Here is an 18,581-nt window from a genome sequence, read left to right on the forward strand (position 1 = left end):
TGCTGAGGATCGAACCCAGTGCCTCACACATGCTAGGTGAGCACTCTACCTCTGAGCCACAACCCAGCTTCTCAGATTTTTTTTTCCAAATTTCCACATATGAAAGAAAATATGCAATACTTGTCTCTCTGTGACTGGCTGAACATGATGTCTTAACATGTTTCTCTTAACATATCTTCAAATTCCACCCATTTTGCTGCAGATGACTAGATTTCATTCTGTGGCTGAATAATATTCCATTGTGTATATATTATTATATATTGTGTATATCTTATTTTCTTTAGCCATTCATATGTTCAGGGGCAGCTAGACTGATTCCATATCTTAGCTGTTATGAATAGTGTGTTAATAAACATGAGCATGCAAGTATCTCTTTTGTATGCTGACTTCATTTCCCATAGATATATACACCTAACTAGGAGAGGGGTAACTGGATAATATGGTAGTTATACTTTTACTTTTTTGAAGAACCTCCATACTGTTTTCTATAGTAGCTGTACTAATTTACATTTCTACCAACATGCTTGCCAGCATTTATATTTTGTTCTGGTAATAGCCATTCTAAATGGGGTGAGGTGGAATCTTATTGTACCCTACTGACTACTGATATTAAGTAGTTTTTCCATATGCTTATTAGGTATATTTGTATAGCATCTTCTTTGTAGAAATGCCTCTTAAGATCCCTTGATCATTTGTTGATTGGGTTATTTTTCTTTTTTATTGTTGAATTTATTTCTTTATATATTCTAAATATGTATTGCTTATATGAGTTGCAAATCTCTAGGTTACCTCGTCTTTTTTCATGCATCTTTGTTTCTTTACTTTATAAATTTTGGGGTATCAATATTTTTCATATTTTAGTGTTTAAACTCTGTTAAATTTGTAACTCCATAGTTCCTGCTTTAGTAAAGCTGGCATATGAACCAAAGTAGTTAATGAGGCATAAAAAATATGGATAAAGTTAATATAAATATCACATTTCTTAAAGAACATGCAAGAATTAAGAACTGGTTTAAGATTTTGTTTAACTGTTCTTCATTCCAAAATAGCAAGTATAACATGATAAAAGGTTATGTTTGGGGCCAGTGTAGAACCAAGTTAAAGCTGTTCTCTTTGTTATTAGCAATAAGTATTCATCTATTCTATTCTTAGAACTTAGAGATTTTCTAAGAGAAATATTAATAGCAAGTGATGAATATGTTTCTGAATGTTGATCACATAAATTTGAAATGTGAGTGCAGCAAAGACCTTTAAATAATTGTTATTTTGTTAGAGAAAGAGAGGCTATAGGAATGGAGTTTTTCCAGCCCAGCAGCTCTAACCATCTGCTCTGCATTATGAAAGAAATTTTAGGTGTTACTAATATGCAAACTGGGAAATGATCAGCTCCCAGTCAAGGTTTTAAGAAACATGTATGAGAATAATAGAATCCAGCAGTTTAAGAAATATTTACTTTTAGATTTCAAGCGAGGAGAGGATGTTATGGGTGAAATCTCCTTATATTTCATGTAATGGTGATGAATGGCTTCTGCAATATATGTAAGCTTTAAATAAAGTTTGATATCTGAAAATAGTAGTAATACTACTCTTGGTTTTTTTTTTATTAGATGATAAATATAATTTAAAAGATGTAAGAATATTTCAGTCTACATTTGGCATAATAAAAATTGCAAGGCTCTTTCTCATTTGTCATCATAGGCCTCAGGAGTGCAAGTGGCTGATGAAGTATGTCGCATTTTTTATGACATGAAAGTTCGGAAGTGCTCCACACCAGAAGAAATCAAGAAAAGAAAGAAGGCTGTCATTTTTTGTCTCAGTGCAGACAAAAAGTGCATCATTGTTGAAGAAGGCAAAGAGATATTGGTTGGAGATGTTGGTGTTACCATAACCGATCCTTTCAAGCATTTTGTGGGAATGCTTCCTGAAAAAGATTGTCGTTATGCTTTGTATGATGCAAGCTTTGAAACCAAGGAATCCAGAAAAGAAGAATTGATGTTTTTTTTGTGGTAAGCATGTTAGAAATATGGAGTCTCTCTAAATCTCAGAGCTGGTCTCTTACTGGGAGCACTTAACCAATTCTGGAACCAAAGTAATTTTTAATCAAGCTGTTTGTCGTCATGATCATTTAATTTTTGTTTATAAAATTTCATAAGGTCTTAGCTGAATTGATGTTTTTAGAACCAAAACTAAAATTTAACCTACCTTTGTCTACTTCTAATTGACATTTTTTGGGGGTGGAAAAGGGCAGGAAACAGGTTTCTATGGATCCTCTAAACTCACTGCTTTGTAAGATAAAATTTTCTTCTGTTTCTTCAACCAACATGCCATGCTAAGAATCAGACTCCCACTTGTTTTGTTTTGTTTGGTACTAAGGATTGAACCCAGGGGCTCTCTACCACTGAGTTACACTGGGTATGGCTGGTAAGGGCCATACCCAGTGCTGATGATTATGTGTCCTAAAATATGGCAGCTGAGTGGAATCGTGTAATGGCTCAAAAGTATTTTGCAATACTCTTTTTGATATTTTGGTAGTGTGATATAGAGCCAGGCCTGAGGCTTGGTGATAGAGACAGAAAGAGGGCATTCATGTATGAACAGTCTGAGGATGATGAGGTTTACCTGCCCATTATTGATATTTCTGTTGTTTTTCAATGTTGCTGGTAAAGAAAGCGTTGTAAAGCATACTCAGCTTCCTCCATATGCTTGCATTCGTGAGGAGGAAGGCACTAAAATTTGGGAAATACAAGAATAATGCTAATATTGACAAATAAGACATTTATTACTGACTAGCCATTAGTTTAAAAGAACTCTTTGAAAGCTCCATATTGAATCTTGAGATTACATGTGCAGATTTAATTTTTTTTAAGAGAGTTATCAAAACTCAGGGCTGATCCCCAGTTTGGTAATTGAACATGTATTATGCTAGACTAAAATGGAAAACTAATAGCTATGTGGTCAGAATCTGCCATCGGAATAGATATAAATGAAAGGAATGAGGAGAGTTAAGAAGGACATTTGTACTCAATTTATAATTTATTTCTTTAAGAAAGCAGTCTGAAGCACAAATGCCAAAATGCTAGCATTTTAAAACTCTGGGTGGCAGATACTTGACTTACAGGTTTTTCTCTGTACTTCTATGTATTTTGAAACTTTTTTCATTAGAAAACCTGTCAAGGGGCTGAGATTGTGGCTCAGTGGTAGAGCGTTCACCTAGCATGGGAGCAACCCGGGTTCGATTCTCAGCACCACATAAAAATAAAGGCATTGTGTTGTGTCCATCTACAAAAAAAGATTCTCTCTCTCTCTCTCTCTCTCTCTCTCTCTCTCTCTCTCTCTCTCTCTCCCCCCCCTCTCTNAAAACTGAAAAATAAATATTAAAATATTCTCTCTCTCTCTCTCTCTCTCTCTCTCTCTCTCTCTCTCTCTCCCTCTCCCCCCCCTCTCTTTCAAAAAAAAAAGAAGAAGAAGAAGAAAAAGAAAACCTGTCAAAATCTTGTATGAGTATTTGCCTAAACTCAAGCCTTTGTTATAAAACATGAAAAAAAAATATTTTAAAGAAAACAATTTGGGTTATATATCGTTACCCAGTGTTGGTTCTTTTATTATGGTAACATTAATCTGATTCTTTTTTGTGTGTGTATGTGGGGGTACTGGGGATTGAATCTAGGGGTACCTATCATGGAGCTACATCTGTAGTCCTTTATTTTTTCTTTTGAAATAGAGTCTTGCTAAGTTGCTGAGGTGGCCTTGAACCTGTTATCCTCCTGCCTCAGTCTCCCAAGTCACTGGGATTGTAAGCATGTGCTCTACACCTAGCTCATCTCTACCCTTTTTATTGTCTATTTTGAGACAGTCTTGCTAAGTTGCTGAGGATCTTGCTAAGTGGTTGAGGCTGTCCTTGAACCTGGAGTGTTATCCTCATGCCTCAGCCTCCTTTGTAGCTGGGATTACAGGTATCTATCACTGTATCTGGCTTCCTCATTAGTTTGATTCTAAATCAGTGATTCTTTTTTTCTACCAGAGCCTCTCTATTTTTCTTAACTCTGGTCAACTTGAATGCTTTTCCATATGCCTATATTTCTAACAGTTATGCTCTGAAGAGGTGGAGAAATAGAAAAATTCTTTCAGGAGATTCACAGATGCAGATTAATAAAATGTAAGCTATACTTTCTCTAAATCCAATTTTTCATTTTTGGCATCTTTCTGTCTAGGGCACCAGAATTAGCGCCTCTGAAAAGTAAAATGATCTATGCGAGCTCCAAGGATGCAATCAAAAAGAAATTTCAAGGTATGGACTAGCTTTACCTCTAGGTATTAAAGATAAGATGTTCTCCCAGAATAGGGATGCAACTTTTCTAAGAAACACCTCATTTTCTTTGGATAGCTTTAGGCACAAAGTTGGGGGAGACCTTTGCTTGTTTTAAGAGGGAAAAAGAAAATAAGCTGGAACCTGGCTCTCAGAGGGACTTTTGCTTTGGACTGGTCCATTGAGACTCCAGGGCCCATGTTAATAACTCCATTCTTCCAACATTGTCTGTATATTATTTGTTCAGGCTGCTTTTAAAGGTTTGGTTTGGTTTTGTTTTGCTGGGGATTGAGCCCATGGCCTGATGAACAGTGGGCAAGCACTCTACCACTGAGCTACATCCCCAGCTCTACAGACTGGTTTCTCATGCAGCAAGTGGGAATTAATTGATTTACATTGGTCATACTTAATATATCAGTTTGCTATTGCCTATGAATGTAGTTGATACAATAAATTAGCAAAAGGAAATGTTCATAAATGTGAAGAATGCTTTTATCTCTGACTTTACTATCAAATGGTATGATTTTAAGTAATTAATTCATCTGTGTCCAAAGGAAAGTACACTCACTCCATGAGCTGGCCAGTTATATTTGACTTGCCACTGGCCACTGGGTGATTGGGGTCCAGAAGAGATGGCCTGGCCAGATTTCAGCCAGGAGGAAGTGTTGGTATGGTGGACAGAGCATGGAGCACGTGGCCAGAGGCCTGCACGGAGAGCTAAGCTTGTTGTCTAACTGCTTTGTAACCATGGGCAGAACTGCCTCACTTCCATGGGCCTTGATTCCCTCAGTTTTAGACTGGGAGCCTTGGTCTGAGTGTTTGCCCTGCCACCTCTCTGCCGTAGCTATCTCTAAACAGCTGAGTGAGTCAAGGTCTCGAGGGCTTGCCCAGTATTGGTTTTGTTTGTTTTTCTGTGATTGATTCTTACAAACTTGCAGTAGAACAGGTTTGCCCTAATATGTTTTACTTAGCTAAGAAAACAAAATTTTTACTTCCTTTCTGGAACCCTGCTGCTGCATACTTCGTGCCTTGTCAAGTTCTTCATGCATTTGGCTTGATGTTGGGGTGTCCCCAGAAGCATGTTCACTAGTCTGTTAACTGGCCTCTTCTAACGATTCCTTGGCTTTAATACTTCTACAGTGAAATCAAAAAATAGTCAGCATGGGTTCCTCATGGTCCTTATTTTGCATTTTTTTTCATTGAAAGGAATTGCTGTGTGGACTTGATTTGTTGATAGTAAATGACAGTCATCTTTGTAGCAGTGGGAACCAATTGGTTTACAATGGTCATACTTAACAAATGTAATTTCTTCTAGTGAAACTGTCACTGGCTTTCTCAGATCAGTCCTGTGTGGCCCATAAGCCAACTTGCTTGAAAATGGTCTTGAAATGATGGAATAATAGTGCAGCTATTTAAAATGTAGTAGCTCTCTTTACAGAGAAACCACTGTATGCAATTTTGTAATTGAGCTTGTTCTGTAGTAGGGTGATGTAATTTTTCTAAGAAAGCCATCAGCATCACGTTTTACATAGTTTTCATTGCAGTAGATTTCTTATGTAGTATAATACCACTAGAGAGCTAGCTGTTTTCTGTAGCAAAAGTGATGTTATTGGTAATTTTCTCACTTCAGTACAGTTGCTGAAATCAACTGTGCAATCAAAACATATAATTCTTATTTTTACGTATATTTTAGAAATTAGGAAAAAACTTTATTACTTGCCCTGCCTTTTTTTTTAACTGACGTATAATATATCTGTAGAAAAATATGCATCATAAATTATTGTAGAACTCCATGGATTCTTATAGACTGAACATAATGTTGTTTTTTTATTTAATATCAGCACCTCAGAAGCCCCCCTTGAGGACTTCCGTTTATAACACTAACCTCCTACCCCTGCCTCCACAAGGTTGCTTCTAACAGCCAGAGTTAGCTCGGGCTGATTTTGTATTTATTCAAATGGAACCATACAGAATATATGCTTGTTGTTCTGGCTTTTTTCAGTCAACATCATCCATTTTGATGCCTGTGGTTACTTACTTCTTCTCATTATAGTATTATGTGGTTTTTAAATACCACAGTTTATCCATATTAGAAGTGGCCTTTAAAAATGGTTCGCCATATTAGATAAATAATTAAGCTGCTGAGGCTGGGGTTGTGGCTAAGAGGGAGAGCACTCCCCTAGCGCGTGTGAGGCCCTGGGTTTGATCCTCAGCACCACATAAAAATAAATAAATAAAACAAAGGTATTGTGTCCAACTACAACTAAAAAATTATAAAAAATAAAAAATAAGCTGCTGATGTGATTCTAAATAGAATTGTTTTTCTTCTCTAGGCATAAAACATGAATGTCAAGCAAATGGGCCAGAAGACCTCAATCGGGCTTGTATTGCTGAAAAGCTAGGTGGATCCTTAATTGTAGCTTTTGAAGGATGCCCTGTGTAGATGATCATTCAGTGCCACAAATTGAAAGCTTCCATGTTCAATGTTATCCTCTTGCTATATAAGGAAAGTGAATATATTTAGGCCAGGGTCTCACTGAGGGGGAGCTGTTTTGTCATCTTTTAGAGTAAACAGAATATTCTATAAACATGTGCAAACACAGCCCTAAATAAATTTAGAATCTAAAAGGCTTATTGGTATGAAATTAAATTTTTATTGGCCAAATGCCTGTTTTGATGAGTTGACTTTTAAAGATTTTCGTAAGCTCAGGAATTTTAATAATGCATTTCACAAAACAGTACAAAGCCATGTGAAGAGAATTATTGTATGTTTGTTAACCTTAGCAGTTACTTTGGGGTTTTTTGGTTAGAGAATTGGTGATAATCTGATTATCATTTTGGCCCCAAATTATTTTAAATTCTCTATTCTTCCTTGACTTAAACAGAATAATGGGATATAATTTTTGCTGTAACATGTAATAACACTAATACACTGATTAACAGTAAGACTAAGGTAGTCTTTTAATTCTACTTAATGTGTAATGGAGACTATCAAATTGTCCACGTGTAATTCACGCTGATCTTGCAAAGCACTGTTTCAATCACATCATTGAAAAAGAGGAAGCAGCCCTTCCTTGTACCTGAGGTGAACTTGCAGCCCACTAGTTGGGATACTGTTTTGAGAGTGACCTTGCATCTTGGAAATCATGGTATGTCTTCTGGAGAAGGTGCATTGTCTCCTAACAACTAATTATAATGCAAATTAGGGCTCCATTGTAATCTGCTTTGTTCATGAAAATGATAAAACAGTATATTGATAAGCTAGGACACCTGCAGTATCTGTTTCCTTCAGAGCTCTGCTGCATCTGATTCAATAAGATGTAGAAGAACACTGAATATGTTTCCTCTGGAACCTGGGAGAACCAAATTTCCTAGAGCAGTTTGTTGACTGTGTGGAGTGGGGTGCAGGTACCATGGATGAAACTCAATAGGGAGCCACCACCCAATGACACTTGGAAGTGATTGTCATTAATATCACAGGCATGACACTTTGAAAAATGTAGAGATGCACAGTTGAACTTAGAAGTAGCAGTTACTGGCTTATGTAATAAAGGAAGCATTTTTAACTTACTTCTTGCGTAATTATTCTTGTGTGAATTGGGATGAAGGATTTTTTTCCATCTGCGATAAGTCATCAAGGTTTTTATTTCTGACAGTTAAAATCATAGCACCTTCCTCCTCAGATTGAATGAGAAAGTTGGTGTAAAAATTGGGAACCTTTTTCTAATTCCAAATCGTCATCCAAAGGCTAGGCTTTGGGGAGGCAAAAAAAAGGTTATTGTGCTTTCATTCAAATATCTCTTTCCAAAGAATCGAGAAAATAGTGCTGGCTGCTTGTCATTCTTTCATCCTGAATTTCTGGTTTTCTCTACTTCGAAGCATTAGTCACAGTCCCCCAAAGAAGTGCGGCCAGCCTAAGGCTGCCCCAGTCCAGAATCAGTTCTGTGGGTAGAGCCAGGAATGTGATCCAGGCTCTGCTTTGATCACTTATTCTTGCTGCGACCGTACAGGCACATGGGTGTGGGGGCATATGAAAGAGACAAAGAGACATACATGCCTGGGAACAATTGCAAGCAGTATGCACATCTGTAGTATAAATGTCTGTGAGCATTCCACTCTTATTCCAGAAATGGGGAAGATGTTAACAGTTACTTATGTCTCTAGATCCTGTTATGTTTCAGAAGACTTGGGGGCAGGGATAGTTATCAGGGATTGAATTCAGGGGTACTTAATCACTGAGCCACATCCCCAGCCCTATTTTGTATTTTATTTAGAGTCAGGATCTCATTGAGTTGGTTAGCACTTTGCTTTTGCTGATGCTGGCTTTGAACTCACAATCCCCTTGCCTCGGCCTCCTGAGCTGCTGGGATTGATTATAGTTGTGTGCCACCGCATCTGTGAAAAGTCTGAGGTTGGGACAGGTGCTTCTTTGTAAAGTCAGGGTTTAAACTTCAGCTGACAATAGTCAAAAACAAAGCTGCAAGTGTATTTCTTTTCCAGAAAATACACTTGTATCTTCACAGGGGTCAACACATTACAAAAATGATTGTGGAAGACTTAGGGTTCCTTTTGTAGTTACTCTTAGGCCCTGAGAAAGAGCAGGTAAAGCCAGTGCCACAGAATCCAGCCAGACCTTCCTTAGCTGTGATGTTTGTTATTTCAGAGAAGAGTACTCTAAGAAAAAGCCCAGTGACTTGGGTAATAGAATCAGGTTTAGTCTAGTGGCCTCCTTTTTGTAGAACTACTGTTGAGGGTGGACACAGTTTCTGTTTCTTGACAGGCTTGTTGCTCTTTGGAACATGGGAGACTGGATTTGCCCAAAGACACACCAGTTTCTTATGATTTGGGGCACTTCTGAAATACAGTAACAGGCTCTAGACTAGGAGAGGGGACGTAAGTTGTACTACATGGAGTACCTCAAGCTGAGTGACTACATTTGGCTGGCCAGGGCTCTCCCAGAAGGGAATCTGGGAAGGGACTTTCAGGGCCTCTGGCCAGTCCTTCAGTAGCCAGCCCAGAGGTAACTTGCCTAATTACATCTCTCAACTCAAGTGGCAGAACTGGGACAAACTCGGATCTCCTCATTCCCACTAATGAAAATTTCAGTTTGATGCTCACTGGAATTCAAAGGTTAGATCTTGTTTATTCATTGGATGAGATTCAAAAGAGGGAAAAAAAAAAAAACAATCATTTCTTTTGGTCTCAGTGTAGATCCAAACCTGAAGGAAGCTCAATGAGGAGGCATTTGGAGGGTGCTGGTCAAGTGGCTTCTAAGGCTGTCTTTGCCCCTCCAGTCCATCACCAATGCCTTGCTGATGTCCATACTCTCCCTGTCTTCACCATACCGCTTCCTCCTCCAGGTGCGTTAGGTGCTGCCTTACAGGCCAAGCATCCTGGTGCCTTTGCATTTCAGTGAGCGCCATTTGGAAGATGACCAGATTAACATCATCAAAGAGCAGTGGTCTGTGTGATGGGGTTTCCAGGTCTGGTGGAACAGTTTATGAACCATGTGACTCTGGGATGTCTGCACTCTGAAGGGAAGGATTTCGGCTGGATGTTTTTATTCCGCACCCTCCCAGCTCTGGTACTGGAAGAAAGGGTAGCAGCAGCATAAGTCCAGGCCATGGTCCTAAGAACCAGCCCAGGGAGAGCCGTGCTTCCTCTGTTAGATTCCTGCTTTCACAGTTAACAGCTTCATCCCAAAGGACTACAAAAGCTAGTTCTCCATTGCTGCCTGAAAACTCCTACGTTTCTAGTTTAGCAGGACAGGGATCTTCAAATGGCCAGCCCCGTGAGCCGGGCCCCCATAGGATCTGTACCATGCTAATACTGGAAGAACACAGGGAGCATGTTGGCAGTCGTGACACTGTTTTGCAAGCAGTCTGCCAGGGACTGCTGCCTCAGGTGTCCTCCTGAGCAGTTTTCTTCTGCCTTCTGCATGGTGGTGGAACCTTGCCAGTGAATAGCTGGGTGACCTGGCCCAGCTAAGGCAAGGCACACTTGGGCTCCCTCTGCTGGCCTTCGGAATGCCACTACTGGGGTAGGTGAGGAGGACAGATAATGGTCCCCTGAGTTTGAGCTGCAGTAGGAAGGTCCCTGTAAGTGGCACTTTCCTGAACTCCCCAGACCAGCCCCCTGGACCCACACTATGCACTCCCTTTGTCTTGCCTCCTTTCCCACAGGTGGACACAGTGTCTGACAAGGGAGTAGGGCCATGACCAGAAGCCATTGCCTCTTTGAACCCAAGGTGGCTTGATAACCCCAGCAATTTTTCCCTGAGTTCTCCTCTTTCCTCTACTAAAAATGAGTAGCCCTCCCATTCCAGTGCCTTTGAAGGCATCTACCCAGTGTGGAAGCTCTTCATTTGTGCAGTCAGTATAATGGGGTGGAGAGGAGTTTATTGGAAATGCAGGCTCCCAGGTTCATAATGGCAGTTGAGTGGGAGTCCTGGTATAGGGCACAAGTCTGGTCTGTACCACACCCACTCACCAGAGCCCCAAACCAGTGACATAAGGCCACCTATGTGGGGTTAGACTTCTGCCTGGCAAAACTAGGATAGAAATTCAGATCTGCTTCCCTTTACTCCTTTGGAAAATTCCAGCTTAATGCTAACTATAATTCAAAGGTTAGATCTTGTTCAGTGGATTGGATGGGTTTGAAAGGGGAAAGAAAAACAATGCATTTCTTTTGGTCTCTGAGCATAGACCCAAACCTGAGGAAAGCATAATGATGAGGCATTTGTGGAGGATATTGGTCAGGTGGCTGCTCAAGCAGTCTCCACCCTTCCTGTCCATCACCAACATCTTGCTAGTGTCCCTGCTCTCCCTCACCCAGAGACTTTCCTCTGGCTCTGAGCCTTGCTTCAGATGCATAGTGCACACAGCAGATGCAGATGCAATTTGGGGCACCACAGATGTATAGGGCCACAGCTATTCGTGGGGTTTTGCATCCTTAGAAAACACCTGTGGCCCATTCAGAGTGCCGGTGCGCTGGAGGGTGTAAGAAGTGGTTTGGAACCAGCCCTGCAGCTTTCCAGGTGAGTACCATCATTTCCATGGGCTCTGGTTCACCTCATGGAAGACCAGGTGCTGTGAGTTGGGTATGAGTGGGCATCAGGTGTTCTTATCATTTTCTTCCTCGTTCTCCTTCGTCAGTATTTCAAGACCTGTGGGGTGCCCCTCCACATCACCTTCCTCCATAGAATCCTAGAACAGGAGTATCCCCCTACACCTGCTTAAAAATCCTTAGTGGCTTCTACTGCCCTGTCTAGTCCAAACCCCTTGGTCTTAATGACTTTTCAGCCTCACTTTCCCCTCTGCACCCACTGTCCCGAGGGAACCCTCTTGCAAACTCCAGGGAGACGGCCCGGGATTTTCCAGCACCTTGTCTCCAATTTAGCCATTAACATTCAAGTGGTTCACACACAGGTGCTGGGATGGGGTGGGGGGGTGCTGAATAAAAAGGCAAAAGGACACATCTACAAGCATTACACCTCCCTAGGTTCCTGGGACAGCCACTGGAATCATATCCACCACTCAAGGGGGCTGAGATACAGATCCCAGAAGTGTGAAAACAACCCCGTCTTGTAGGATCTGCCATCTTAAGTGCCCAACATCCCCCAGCCAAGTTTTGCCAATTAGACTCTCCAAAGGATTTGGAGACTCGGCAGGGCACGGAGATGAATGTGGAATAGCACTTGGCCAAGGCAGCCCCTTAACAAGACTGGCTGATATTGGACACTGGACATGCTCAGACCTACCTTCCCATCCTGGCTTGGTTCAGGCCTTGCTGTGATTCAGGATCTCTTAACATTTTGTATAAACTCCAGATTTATTTCTCAGTTAAGAAGCTCCACACCTCTTAGGCCAAAGTTCCCCTGGACCATTCTGTTATGGGCCAAGAACTCTGGGAATGAGAGTTGGCAGAAGTCTAAGCTGGCTTCTGCCACAGGACAGGTGGGAGGGGTTGCTCCAGCCCTGAACCCCTCCCAAGGTATGGACCTTCATCCAAGGCCCTGCGCACATGGAGACCCTTGTTCATTCACAGAGCTTACTTCATACCACAGTAGGCCACCCACACCCCTGCTCACAGAAACCTCAGATTCTCAAGGGTGGGGTATAGCAGTCAGGCCATCTGACCACTGGGTGTCAGGCATTGTTTCCTCATCTGCCCACCAACCACTGAAGCCTGGGAGGCGATGGAAAATACTGGGGTCCCAAAAAAGGTTTTATCCCCATTTTACATAGCTGCTGGTCCCCTGCTTGCAGAGAAACCAAGACTATGCTTACACTTTGTCCCAAAGACAGCCCATCTTGGGCCCAAAGTAAGATGGGGGAACCCCAGAAGACCAGACGACACTGCAGCGCCGGGCAACACATTGGTTTTAATGGCATTAACATCCAGGTGGTCACACATCAGTTCTGCTTGGCAACTTCCAGGGGTGAGGAGCTGTTGCCTCACTGGGCTGGGCTGAGGCCCTCCAATCTCCCCAGACTCTGAGAACTCACCACCTGGTCCGGCCACTTCCCGACCCCAACCCCACTGAAAAAAGACATGACAATTGCACTGATTGACATAGATCCCTAAGCATCCTGGCCTCCCGGCACAACCCGGTCTGTCAGAGTCAACAAGGGCTTTGGCGTCGGCTCAAGGTGGTCCAGGACTGCTCCAGGGAATAGTGTTTATCAAATGTGACAAATGTTCTTGTACAGACTGGGGGTCTGGAAGATTTATTTCTGTGGTTCTAAGAGACTCTTGTCTCTGATGGCTTCTCTCGGAGCTACTGGAAGTTGGGCCTGGATAACGCTGTGTTGTTGGTTTATTTATTTATAAGGAATGTGTAAGGCATTTTGGTAAAGTTGAACAGTAACTTCTTTTTGCAGAGACTCAGACGGAGGTGCCCTCCTTTGAACTGCTGCCGTCCTCCTGCAAACAAAGGCAGCCATGTGAGAGAAAAGCTGGGCAAGGAGCCAAGGCATAACCTCTCATGCCATGCCAGGACCTGCAGTCCCCTCCCTGGGCTGACAGCCCCAAGCCACTTGTCTGGAGACCCAGAGCTGACTTCCTGGGGCTGGCTGCCTAGGAGTTGATGGTAGTGAGAATGCAGGATGCAGGAGTGTGAGGGCTTTGAGTCAGGTGAAAAACCCTGCAGGTAGGGGCCAGGACAGAGGCAGGGGGACTGGGACGGGGCCCAAGCAGGCTGCAGTGAGAACCATGCTTCCTGGGCTCTGGGCCCTGTGGGCTAATGTCCGTGTTACAAGTATCTGTCCCCAACACCTAGTTCTGTTTCTCCCACTTCCTGCTTGTCCCACTTCCCTGGGGCTCCAGCATCATACCCAATTCTTCCCAAAAGCTCACTCCCATCCACCCTCCTGGGGGTCAAGGCCCACCTCCAGAACAGGCCAAGCCACAGGGGCTGGGAGCCAGCCCTGTGGCCCCACATGGATGAAGCACTCACTGTTTTTTCCAGCCGTTCTTGCAACTTCTTCACTGTGTCCTTCTCCTTTGCCAGCTGCTCCTGGGTTGTCTTCAAAAGCTCCTGTAGTTTGGTTGCAGCACGTCCCAGATCACTTGTTAACTTCTTCTCTTTTTCTAGTCTCTCCTGTGGGTTTCAGGGTTGGAGGGGATCAGTCCTCACATGATATCAGCGGTAAGACCCTGAGCTATATACACCCACAGGGCCCAAATACCCAGGACTGGAGCTTTCCAGGAGCACAAGGAAGCTGTCTACGGGCCACTCAACAACAGACAGTGCTGGTTGGCAGGAAATGGTCTATGTTGACTGTGCCTCCCACCAGCCCCACTTACCTCCTGGCCTAGGACAACAGGTGTTGGCTACTCTGCATTGTCTAATGTGCCAGCCACCAGATATGTATACCTACCAGTACCTAAAACATGACTTCCAAGTTTTATATAAATTACATTAAATAGCTACACTGACTAGTAGCTGCCATGTGACGTGGCTCCCTCCCACCATGTGTGACGAGGGAAGCCAGTTCCTAGGCTGGGGTCTGTTCTCCCATTCCTGGCCCCTCTCCAAGGTCAAGACTGGTCAAAGCCACAGGCCCCAGCCCCACCCTCTACCTTCAGCTGTACAGCCTCCTCAGTTCCTGAAGACTCCAGGGTACCAGCAGCACGGAGCTTCTCCAGCTCTTCTTGTAACCGACACGCTGTGGTCTGAGCCTTATCAGAGAGCAGAGTGGGCCTGGGTGAGCAGCCTTACCAACATCTCAGCAGTCAAGCATGACCAAATCTGCCTGGGGACCAGGGGCATCCCAAGCCTGATGGTGCAACAGCTCAAGCCTGAAGACACAGACTAGCCTTGAGGTTCCAAGACTAGCCATGAGGTCTCAAGACGGCTTCAGCATCCACGCCCACCTGCCAGGATCCCATTGTCCTCCCAACCCCCAGCATGCTGATGGCCCAGCCCAGACACCTGGTGGGCAAAGCAGGGGAGGGCCAGCATGACCTGCTTGCTCCCCAGAGACTATAAGAGTCTGAAAGCTGATAGGGGCTGAGAGCCACCAAGCAGGCCTGACCTCCTCAAACTCAGCCGTGAGCTGCTGCCTCCTTGTCTGCTCGTCCTCCAGGGTGGCTTCTGTCCGCTCCAGCTGCATTCTCAGCTGTGTGGAGATATCACAAACATAACTTGGGAACCTGGTGAAGGACCCTTTTGGGGCCCAGGGCTCTGGGGCAGACTGAGACTATAGGTTCTGCCTTTTAGTTGCTTCTAGGGTTCCCCCAGCCTTGCCCTGCTCCAATGAGCCATCCCTGATGCTCCTGTGGGGAGATGGAACCTCAGTTGCAGTCCAGAAGCTGGTGAGTTAAAAGGATTCTGAGGGAACCTCTGTAATCTCAGGAACCTTTAACAGGACCCATAGGACAAGAAAGATGCCTCAGAGCCATGAGATAAGGCCCAAACCCACAGTGGCTACCCTAGTGACAGGCCCCTGCCTCTTGGCAAGAACTCTTAAGTGGTAGCTCCTTTGGTCAAAACTCTGAAGAGGGCTAGAAGTGCAGCTCAGTGGCAGAGAGCTCACCCAGTATTTTTGAGTCCCTGGGTTCCATCCCCAGGACCACATAAATAATAACCACCCCTCTGGAGAGCAGATATTTTGCTAGTAATATCCCAGCAAGAGCCACAACAGGAGACAAGTCCCCTACAGTGGCTGCAGAACCAACCCAAGGCTGCTCTCTCAGCCTGGTAGGTGCACGGTGCACTCCCCAGTCTCAGACCACTCCCACCCCCGCCCGCCTCTCTGCCTGGTCACCTTCCCTATGCTGTGCATCTTTTGGGTCCTGGGTGCACCTAATCCAGGTAAAGAGGGATGGGGAGGGTGCTGGTCAGGGCTGGGAGCAGCCAATATGTCAATCAACATGAAGGCTGCCCACCCTGCACTGTACTTGGGGCTGTTAGTGACACATGTGAGGACCAGCTCACCACCCTAACCTTCACAGGGTCCTGCTCAGCTGGGGAGACGCCTGTGGGGACAGCTGGGGACCCAGCTACGTCACCATCCTCTACGTGGCTCTTCATCTCACTCAACTGCTGCCTGACCTGAAACAGGGAGGGGAGGGTTTGTGCACAGCCAATCACACATACACCTTACACACACACACACACACACACACACACACACACACACACACACTCCCCTAGAGAGGACCGCAGCTGCTCTTAATAGCCAAGGCCCCTACTGGTTTGCTATCTGTGACCGATGTTTGAGTCCCTACCGCTACGCAGATTAGCTGGGCAGGGCCACAGCACCCAGTTTGAGCCAAACAGGCCTGGAGGTCAAGAAGCCTCTGGGCCAATGAGACCCATGTACTGAGCTTCAAAACAAACTGGTGGGCAATCCTCCTTAGGAGTGAGATGGGCCCCTGATAGACACAGACCACACAGGCAGTGAGTCCAAAAGGGAGAGAGAGGCTGCCAACAATTCTGCCTATACCGTTGGTTTCTTCAAGAACCATGGCTTGGAGCCCTTTCTGGGGTCCAGGGAAGATTATAAGATGACACCTTGCCTAATAAGTTACCCCATCCTCAGCTCTATGGCTGAGGGCCAGTGGCACATCCACTGGCCCCCAAGGTTCCCAGACCATTGAACTTCTGATTTGAAGGGTGGCAGCATCACTCAGGGAACATGGGTAAAAGTTCTAGTCAGGAGGCCTGGCTGGGGACCGTGGTCATGAGCTCTCTAGGGGACATAAGTGGTCTCAGGCTCTATTCAAGAGGCCCTGCTCCAAGGGGCAACCTCAACAACCTCTGACCCAACAGCCTGCAAAGGCAAAAGCCAAACTATAGTTGAAAAGATGATAAGAAAGCCTAGGGGTGGGATTCTGCACATACCCCTTGTATGGGCTGTATACCCTAGGCCTGTAACATCGACCTGGCTTAGCCAATGGCCAAGATGACTGGCCTTAAACTCAGGAGGAGACTTGAGCTGGGTGATACCCCCCTCTGGTGTAGTGATCCTGGGTGAGCTCAAGATGGGGACCCAGGGAGCTGGGAGCACCTGCTGGGCTTGGTGGAGGCTGTGAGGGGTGCTAGCCTGGCACACCAGAACTTCTTTCTTGTCAGTGCTGCACATTTTAGCCCCAAATATCTCAATCTCTAAATGCTGATGACTACTTTAAGACTTTTAAGAAAGCCTGTACAGATCTGACAGATGGACCGTGGTTGTAAAGGCTGCCTCAAGCAGGTACTAGATAGGGTGTGACCTCTTTATGGAGGCAAGAGCTGAACCAGTCAAGCAGCTGGGACATGGGATTAGACACCGTAGCTGAAAACTGGGCAAGCCAAGCAGGACTCAGGTCACCTGCACAGCGCAGCTCCTCACATCTGAATGGGGCTTGAGCTCTGCCCCCAGAACCTGGAACTAGGCCAGGTGGGGACTAGGCCATCCCCACACACCTGTGGATTTGACTGAATGGGTCTGAGCCATTGCTGAGGTGAGGAAACCCCAAGAGGGCAAGGCCTTGCTAAGAGCCACAGTGCGGTGGCTAACCAGGCCAGGAGGGATCTGCAAGGGGTCACTACATCCTCGATGCTCGTAAGTGCTGAAATGGGCTTACAAGGTGAACAGACTCCCAGAACCCCCACTTCCTTGAGTAAGAGACCAGGCTATCAGTGGGAGGGAAATGGGGTGTGCACCCTGGTCCCAGCGGTCACAGGCCCAGCTCAGAATTTTAGGCAAATGTTCCAAGAGGGCCTCAAAGAGCCTTCCTGCCCCATGTGGCTAATGGATGAACACTTTCCCCCTCTGCTAAGCTGCAGAAATCTTTGAGTGAACAACAAAACTTGACTGGCAGATTCATCTCACACACACGAGCCCCCCACGTCACAGTCCCCATGCGGGACACCACGTTCACCTACCAGGGCGAGCTCGTCACTCTGTTTCTGGGCTTCACTCTTGGCTGTATCCAGCTGAGACTGAGACTCTAATAAAAGTTGCCTCAACTTGAGGAACAAACAGCCAGGTGATAGGGAAAAGGAGAGAAGAGAAAATCAATTCCAGTGAATTAGGAGCAAAACAAAAACCTAACATCTATTTACCCAAAACACTAGTGATCATCACAGAGCAGGGCCAGGCTTCCCATAGCTACAATTTCCTTTTTGAAGACTTAGGAAGGATGGTGTTCACTGCACACCTATCTCAGGCCTTCTTAGACATCTGCCCTAATCTCTTGTTCAAAAAAAAAACAAGGCCCCAAGGGTGAGATTAAACCAGGACTCAGGTTGCCAATTTTTTGCTTTCCTCTTCTGAACAGTCAGAAAACAGTTATCAGATTTAAACCCACTCCCTACTGGAAATGACATCAATCAGTAAGCCAGGCAGAGAATTCTCATGCTCAGGGGATGATCTGGAATGTCAAATGCGCCCCCTGCTGCAGTGCCCAGCCAGATCTGTTCCCTGTTCTGCCCCTGCTCCCCAGAGTGAGGCTGCCTTTTCACAACCTACCCCCAGACACCTCAGATCTGACCCTTTGATGAGGCATAAGCAGGATTTAAGACAAAACCAAATGACACAGACTTCAAGGCTCACGATGACAAGAACAGCTCCCTAAGGGCTGAGGAAGAGCCACTAGGGAGGACCCAGACTTGGCTAGGCAGGGCATACAAGTCCGTGGAGTGTGCACTCACCCCTGCCACCTCCTTGGCGTAGTTCTGGCACTCAGCGCTGGCAGCTGCCATGTGCTTCTCTAGCTCTGCCTCCAGATGTGAGGTGTGCTCCCTCACCTGGATGGACATGCACATACATCAGAGCCTCTAGTT

General features: G+C 44.9%; 2 protein-coding genes across 6 annotated transcripts in view; one reads left to right on the forward strand and one right to left on the reverse strand.

Moving 5' to 3' along the window:
- Positions 1–7,876, forward strand: part of Dstn (destrin, actin depolymerizing factor) — a 30,935-nt gene extending 23,059 nt beyond the window's left edge. Inside the window, exons 2-4 of the mRNA XM_015483146.2 lie at positions 1,699–2,006; positions 4,212–4,288; positions 6,640–7,876. Coding sequence (XP_015338632.1) covers positions 1,699–2,006; positions 4,212–4,288; positions 6,640–6,749 — 495 coding nt within the window. The 3' untranslated portion in view covers positions 6,750–7,876. The remainder of the gene's footprint in view (positions 1–1,698; positions 2,007–4,211; positions 4,289–6,639) is intronic.
- Positions 7,877–12,670: 4,794 nt separating this feature from the next.
- Positions 12,671–18,581, reverse strand: part of Rrbp1 (ribosome binding protein 1) — a 41,895-nt gene continuing 35,984 nt past the window's right edge. For 3 of the 5 annotated variants that reach the window (XM_015483175.2, XM_048811334.1, XM_015483159.2), the window contains 7 exons: positions 18,450–18,545; positions 17,682–17,765; positions 15,747–15,863; positions 14,845–14,928; positions 14,390–14,488; positions 13,764–13,907; positions 12,671–13,231 (listed from right to left, as the gene is read on the reverse strand). In XM_015483175.2, the coding sequence (XP_015338661.1) occupies positions 13,193–13,231; positions 13,764–13,907; positions 14,390–14,488; positions 14,845–14,928; positions 15,747–15,863; positions 17,682–17,765; positions 18,450–18,545 (663 nt within the window). In that variant the 3' untranslated portion in view covers positions 12,671–13,192. The remainder of the gene's footprint in view (positions 13,232–13,763; positions 13,908–14,389; positions 14,489–14,844; positions 14,929–15,746; positions 15,864–17,681; positions 17,766–18,449; positions 18,546–18,581) is intronic. The other 2 variants (XM_015483167.2, XM_015483185.2) reach the window with 2 other exon arrangements.

Source organism: Marmota marmota, unplaced genomic scaffold (assembly GCF_001458135.2).
Source record: "Marmota marmota marmota unplaced genomic scaffold, marMar, whole genome shotgun sequence".
In the NCBI taxonomy this organism is placed as follows: Eukaryota; Metazoa; Chordata; class Mammalia; order Rodentia; family Sciuridae; genus Marmota; species Marmota marmota.